Source organism: Lontra canadensis, unplaced genomic scaffold (genome assembly GCF_010015895.1).
Source record: "Lontra canadensis isolate GAN:19392208 unplaced genomic scaffold, GSC_riverotter_1.0 scaffold2, whole genome shotgun sequence".
NCBI classification, from domain to species: domain Eukaryota; kingdom Metazoa; phylum Chordata; class Mammalia; order Carnivora; family Mustelidae; genus Lontra; species Lontra canadensis.
This window is the reverse complement of record NW_022630996.1, coordinates 51255734-51263373: the sequence shown is the minus strand read 5'-3', so window position 1 is coordinate 51263373 and position 7640 is coordinate 51255734. Positions and strand designations below refer to the sequence as shown.

The 7640-nt window shown below is 33.3% G+C and overlaps 1 protein-coding gene and 1 pseudogene across 1 annotated transcript in view; one reads left to right on the top strand and one right to left on the bottom strand.

Moving 5' to 3' along the window:
* Nucleotides 1-2446: 2446 nt before the first annotated feature.
* Nucleotides 2447-7640, bottom strand: part of MEOX2 (mesenchyme homeobox 2) — a 62311-nt gene continuing 57117 nt past the window's right edge. The window contains exon 3 of the mRNA XM_032873942.1: nucleotides 2447-3968. Within this exon, the coding sequence (XP_032729833.1) occupies nucleotides 3744-3968 (225 nt within the window). The 3' untranslated portion in view covers nucleotides 2447-3743. The remainder of the gene's footprint in view (nucleotides 3969-7640) is intronic.
* On the top strand, nucleotides 7176-7292 carry LOC116878986 (annotated as a pseudogene).

The following is a 7640-nucleotide window of genomic DNA, read 5'->3' as shown; positions in this document are numbered from 1 at the left end:
CATCCTCTTACCCTCACGTTCCTGGTCGATTTGTCGCACCGGCCGCGACAAAAAATAAGTCATGGCATAAGTGACCTATTCTTAAAAATCATCAGCCTAACTATATTTAGAAATTTAGGTGAAAACATAGTAAATATTTCTAGTCACGAACTTAATACTCTACTGTCTTGCAACTTATTTTTAGTTCCATAGTTTCCTCTAAACTTCCCTAAAAAGAAAATCAGCATTTGCCATTATAATTATGCTAGTAATTTTTTAAAAGGTTATTGGAAACCAGTAGCACTAAAAGAGTATATTAAAGAGTATCTCAAGAGTGTATTAAAATGTGTTGGTGTTATTTTAAGTGCAGGTAGTGCACTTAAAAAGGGAATGTGGTACTCAGGTCTTAGGTCTCTGAAAGGGACAATATGGGCTGACAACCCTTGGTAAATATGGGAAGTAAGGGTTAATTGGGTTCATGTTAATAATGGGTTAAAAATATGTGGATCAGCTTTTGGAAAAACTTTGTAGTGTTCGTACTTCCGAATCCTGCTGGAAAAATCGTTGTAAGCATGATTCCATACTATTTTCAGAGAAAGGTACTTTCATGCTATTATAAATTTCCACAGAGCTACAAGTTCTGAGACAGAATTACATGAAAAGGGCATTTTGTGAACAGATACCACGGAAAGCCAGGATCCTAGTGCAGAATAAAAACAAGTAGCGTTCTTTCAGATTTTGCCATTTCTGGAGTAAATTAAACCTGATAGTACATAAGAATATCTTAAATTTCCTCAGAGGATTTTAATTCTAGAATGATGAGGTATTATCTAGCAAACCTATATACCACTTTTAAGATCGAATACAAGAATACTCCAGAAAGACAACAAGTTTTACTTAATATTAAACTAGCCGGGGTGCCTGGGTGGCTCAGTGGTTAAGCCTCTGCCTTCGGCTCAGGTCATGATCTCAGGGTCCTGGGATCAAGTCCCATGTCGGGCTCTCTGCTCAGTGGAGAACCTCCTTCCTCCTCTCTCTCTCTCTCTCTTTCTCTGCCTACTTGTGATCTCTGTCAAATAAATAAATAAAAATAAAATCTTAAAAAAAAATTAATCTAGCCTGCTTGTTTACTTGTCAATGTGTTGTCATTGTGCAAACATGTTCCAGCATCTTATATGGTGATCATTTTAATCTATAATGAATAAAATGATGCCCCCTTTTGGTCAGCCAGTGGTCCTTCCTGCCTAGTGATTCTTCATGGTTTCTGGAGTCAAATTTCATTACATCATTTTAGAAGAGCTCACAACTCTAATAAAGTCCACAATACAAATGCCTCACATTTCCTAACTGTCATTATCTATTCAGAATCACTTTTTCCTACTTCATTTATCATACAAAATTGTAATTCTTATATCATTCTCTTTGGTCACAACAGTCAGTTCTCTCTTTAGCTACTCCTAAGCAGTCTTTTCCTCTTATTTCTGGAAATTATTTTCCTGCCGCAGTGAATTATCCTCCACTTTGTCCCTATTGAACTCAATTCGATTTATATCTTCCCACTTCTCCTATTTGTCAAGATGTTTTGAATTTAAATCTTACAAAAAGAAAGTCAGTCCACCCAAGTAGATGTCATCAGTACAAATACACTTTGTATTCATTCAAGTGATTGATAGAAGAGTGTTTGTTTTATGCCTGGAAGGTGTCAATGTAAATGGTCTTCACCCTCAGTTAATTTAGAAATATTGCTAACTGCTGTGATAACATTTATAACACAAAGGAAAAAAGTGATATAAACAATGTAATTTTTAAAAATTTCTTGAATACTCTCCATATATTAAGTTAGAGTAAGTAAACTGAGATCATTCACATTTTTTTTTTTCAATCTCACCATTCTAAAGCAAATGAAATTAAATAATGAGGTTTTGGAAATTTTTACTGATGAGTTTTCTCTATTTCTATTTCGAATTACTTTGTGGGAAGAGAGAGTTTCTGGGTATTTCTAAACATTTTAGGTTACAATAGGGAACAAATGAAAAAGTATTATAAAGTTATTAGTAGGACTTAGATATCGAATGCATATGCAACCATGCACAAAACAAAATACATTAGTAAATCCTTAACTTCTTACACTGGTAATGTCTATTAGGACTGAGCATTTGGATTCGCCTATTTAGCTTATTTTCACATCAAAAACTCTGGATGTTTTAACTTAGGAACAATTAATGGATTCATCTCTATTAGATGTAAGTTTCAAAATGTGTAACTGTTATTTTTACCTAATTGTGACAAATAATAGTACTTTTTTCCCCTTTTATGTTCAATTTCATAAAATACACACAGAAGTCCATTTGGCATATTCTTCAAATCAGGTAAGCGATTTAATACATATGTATTCTTAAATGTTTTTTGATTATCCAATGATTTATTTTTTTTCACAGTTAAAAAATACAGAAACCAGAGAAAAAAATGTAGATGATTCATTTATTATGATCATCTGGATATACACAACTGCAGATGAATTTAGGACTATGAGTATTTACATTAAAACCTGTAAAAATTTAGGATATCACAGTAGGGAGACCAAAATTATTTACAAAGAATCATTTATTAAACATTTTTTTTTTACAAAATACAAAGATTGTTGTTCTGCATGAATACATCATATATGAAAAAAATAATGTTTTTACTGAATCTCATTTGAAGACATTCAGAATATTATCTTCTACCAACTTGAGGAATCAATTTTGCTTTGCAACTTGTCTAATGCCATCACCAATCAAGGGGAAACCTTTTCCTTGTTAATTAAATCATATAACAGCTAGCATTTTAAAGAAATAAAATCAGACAAAGTCTGTCAAACAAAGCTCTTTCTGTAAGTTAACTGATTTGCCTATGATCCTAAATTTTTTGTCAAGCTATAAGATAGGAAGAATTGAGGAGCTAGGTTAAGTTTTATAATAATGTATTAGCAGCAGTTGATAGAAAATGCAACATAAGGTTTGTTTTGTCTGTGGTACAAGAATATGTCCTATCAGACACTAATGTATTTTCCTCTACTTGAACACAAGTAAGCATGTGCTGATTGTTTCTGGGATGACAAAGTGTATAAACAGACAGGAAGCTGGTTCTGGTTGTCATCGTGAGTGCCTGTTTTCATCAGCTAATATGAATGCATCGCTAAACTTAGTGAAGACAGGAAAATGACTTAAGGGTAATATATACAGAGTTAAAATACATTTTTTATCCACTTAAGAGTGATTTCAGGCACTGTGGCTATTCAGGATAAAATGTTTCATGGTTTATTCGATAGCAATTTAATTGTCAGTGCAAGCGAAAGCAAATACCTCCCCACTGTCATGCGCGTGACCTCGTACATCTGGAATGTTTAAAGCGAGTTCATCTTCTGCATCTTCACTTTGGAGGCTTCTTGAATTAAAATGTCTCATAGTTTGCTCTTGATAGCAATTTAATTTTCAGTGCAAGCAAAAGCAAACATACCTGCTTACTGTCACACACACGACCAACATATCTGGAATAGTCAAAACAAGTTCATCTCCATCTTCACTGAGGAAACATCTTTCATAAGCGGCACTTAGTGTAAACCCTCTATAGATCGGAAAATGAAAAAAAGACTGGAGATGCCTGACTTTAATAATATTAAAAAAAATCACTGTCATCGTCATCTGTCTGTGTAAACGATGTTTGAGTAAGGCTTGCCATCACAACATTTCTTTCCTGAGAAGGGAGCTGATCCTCTCTGTGTATCATAAGTGTGCATGCTCTGAGCTGTGGTCACTGTCGTGGCTGTCTTCATTTACTAGAGAGTCCCCTGTCTGCTGGAGGGTGGCTGCACCGATCCCCGAAAGCTCTGAAGGGAGAAGTGTTCCTTTTTTCACATTCACCAGTTCCTTTTCTCGAGCAGCAGCTCCCTGCTGTCCTCCTTTTACTCTCTTCCATTTCATTCGCCTGTTCTGGAACCAGACTTTGACCTTTAACGAAGAAAAGGAACAAATGAAAGAAAGAAAAAAAGAAAGACAACAAAATGGCATTTTTTCCTTCTTTTGGGTCGTCAACGTAAAAATAGCCCCTCAGAGACTTAGACAAGGACACTGTGAAGGAGTGAATATGAAAAACCAGCACTGAATTTAACCACATAACATATTTATGAGGGTGATCTAAGCTTTCAGAAGATGCATACAAAATACTCTATTTCGTATTTTACAACATGCTGTATAAGAAGAACAAATGGCAGAAAACCATCATTTGGGGTTTCTCAAAGGTACTTGGCTTTATAAAGAGTTTCTATGACTATCAGCTAACATTTTAATAATGATCCTGGTCAAACATTTTTTTCTTCCAAGTTCTTTGACTTGACATTTAGCTGTCAATTCCTGAACCAATTTCAAGTGTACTCAGAGAGCTATTGGGAAAGCTACATCTTGAAGGACCATTCTGTGCCACCACATTCACAAAGCTTTACATGACCATTCCACCTCAGTGTGAGTTCATCTTAGAAACTATATATTTTGCGGGGCACCTGGATGGCTCAGTGGATTAAGTCTCTGCCTTCAGCTCAGGTCATGATCTCAGGATCCTGGGATTAAGACCCACATCGGGATCCCTGCTTAGCAGGGAGCCTGCTTCCCCTTCTCTTTCTGCCTGCCACTCTGCCCACTTGTGATCTCTTTCTCTGTCAAATAAATAAAGTAAATCTTTAAAAAAAACTATATATTTCAAACCATATATATATTTCATATAAGCTTTGTAGACATAAGGTTCCTTCTAAAATTTAACTGAATTTGCCTAACATATTAAAGTATATATGTCATAAAATAAAAAATCTAAATAAATATGCATTAAATGGCCACTTATTTTCAGAACCAGAATAATATTGGCATCATTTCATCTTCTTGTTTTGGAGGAACTTTATGTTCATATTGCGTTTCTCATTAAGCTAAGTGGTCCTTTTACATTACATTGATTTGTCTATTCCAATCAAAGTTACCACATGCCTGAATTTTGTGCTTATCATCTCTAAGCCTTTATATAAAACAACCAACCAAAATAAATAACAGTTTGTGAATAACAAGTGACCTGAAAAAGTACTATTTAATTTTGCTTGTCTTTTATATTTATCAAAACAGGATGTTTCTAACTACAGGCTTCTTGACCTACCCATGTTGATTCAAGAGACTTCAATCATTCATTCTTTATGATTGTATACTATTCCATTGTGTGAATATACCACGGTTTATCCATTCTGCTGTCCATGGGCACTTGAATTATTTTTTTTCCCCCTTTTATAAATGATACTGCTATAAACATTCTCACATTTGTGTTCTGATAAATATATGACAGAACTTCTCTGAGTGTATCATTCAGGGATTGCATCAATGGGTCACAGAATATATGAACATTCAACGTAACATGGTAATATGGAAAAACTGTTGTCCAAAGTTGCATCAATTTACACCCCACATAAACACGTGGAGTCCAGTGTGTAAGAGTTGTTACTGATCAAGCCCCATACTGGGTGTAGAGATTACTAAAAAAAAAAAATCAACCTTAAAAACAACAACAAAAACTTGCTGATGGGTGTTCATGTGTTACTGTTACTTAATAACCAAACGATTAGTAGTTACCTTTTATACCTATTTAAAGCTAGGCAACTATATTATATATTCTAAATATATATATATATAGAATGTATATTCTATATATAAACTATATATTCTAATAGCCACAGTTTTTTCCAGATCATTAACATTATTCCGATTTTATAGATGAGGAAGTTGAGACTCAAAGGTTAAGTAACTTGTCTAAGATGACACAGAGGGGAATACAGGATGCCAGAATTTAAACCTGGGGGTGGTTTGGCTTCAGACTGGGCTTTTGTTGTTGTTGTTCCTGTTTTATTTCAAATTCTTTCTTTTTAAGTATTTAGAATAGAAAAGTAAAACATATAAAGTATGTGAACTCCATCCATATGATTACTATCATTCATGTAATTCTCCTACTCGATATAATTAGGTTCGTAAATATGACACTATTTCCTGTACTATAATTTAGGTAATTATACTACTCAATTTAATTACCTTTGCAAGCTTGACATCGCATGTTGCATTAGATCTTTTCCACATGAGTTGGGTTCTACTCCTGGCTTCACTTCTAAGTTTCTGTGTGAATTTGAGAAAATTATACTTCTCTCTACCCCAATTTTCATATTTGTAATATTGGAATAATGAGCCTTTCAAGATTCTCCATAGGGACATTTTCTCCGTGGACAGTTCCAGATGGAAGAAACACATCATCATCATTGTCACCAAGAGCTGAAACATTCAGTCAAAATAATCTTGGCAGAAAATGGGAGGAATAGATTTCTTTTAAAATCTACACTTATTTCCTTTACTGGGAGAAGGGGTACAGTAGTTCTATAATAACAGTATAAAACCTGTTATGTGTAATTCTAAATGGGAAAAATGTAAGAATATGGTATTGATTTTAGAAGTCATATAGGCTATTTTGTGTTGTTTTCTGTAACCATGTGAAAATTTGCCATTTCACTTTTTTTAAACAGACTGATAAAAGACTTTCATAGTTTTCAATGGTAGATATATGTGCATACATACATGTATGGATGTATGAATAAAGACACATACATGTAAATGTATGTGAAAGCATTTGATAATTATACAGTAATTATATACTATTTTTCTTTAGAGATTAAATTACATATTTGATACTAGAAGTCCATGAAGTTAATAACAGAAAAAAAATAGCAACAAATACATGATGGGTCCATCTTATGAAAATGGAAAGGAAGAATGCAAAATACCAAAAGTAAATGTGTCTGGGTTTATTTTCAAATATTCTATAAAATATTGAGGTGAATTGAAATGAGAAAACATGTTTTTCCACTAGGATAACAATATTAAAAATAAAATTTATAAAAGTAATCCCAGATTATAAAGCAATATTTCCACTAGAATATTAATATTAAAGTTTTATAAATAAATATAGTTTAATTCTGTTATCACCTTATAATCCAGCTTCATTGGTTGAATTGAAAAAAAAAGTTTCTGTTTTATTTTGTTTCCAATTAGCTAAGTATAATCATTCAAATGCCTGACACTTCATTTTTAAAAAAATAGATATGCTATTTATTTTCATTAAACTTTACATGTGCATTTTATATAATCGCTTCTTGGCCTTTGGTTAAGATCAAGTGTAGTATCCATTCTTATCAGTTTAATAATCTGCATTTATAAACCAGACAGAGCAAAATTAATCTCACATTTCCTTAGTGAATTTCAAGCTCCATTTATTCATTTATATAGTTGGCATTAGTGAATGTCTAGCAACAGCTACTGTGTTAGATCAAATATGCAAGAGGTTAGAGGGAGAAATGTACAAATAAATAAGACAAAGTCCCTGCCCTCGAGACATTCAGAGTCAATAAAAGAGACATATAAGTAATAGTTTATTGACCGTATATGAAAGCCTTTGATATAAAGATTAGCTTCATATTTTATAGAATATCCTTAAACTGTCATTCTAGTTGGTATCGTTGCTAATCCATTATTAAGAGGTTCACCCAATGGTCCATGATATAGTAAAGAACTCTACCGCCACGGTCACTATTCCACATGGCTATGCTGCCA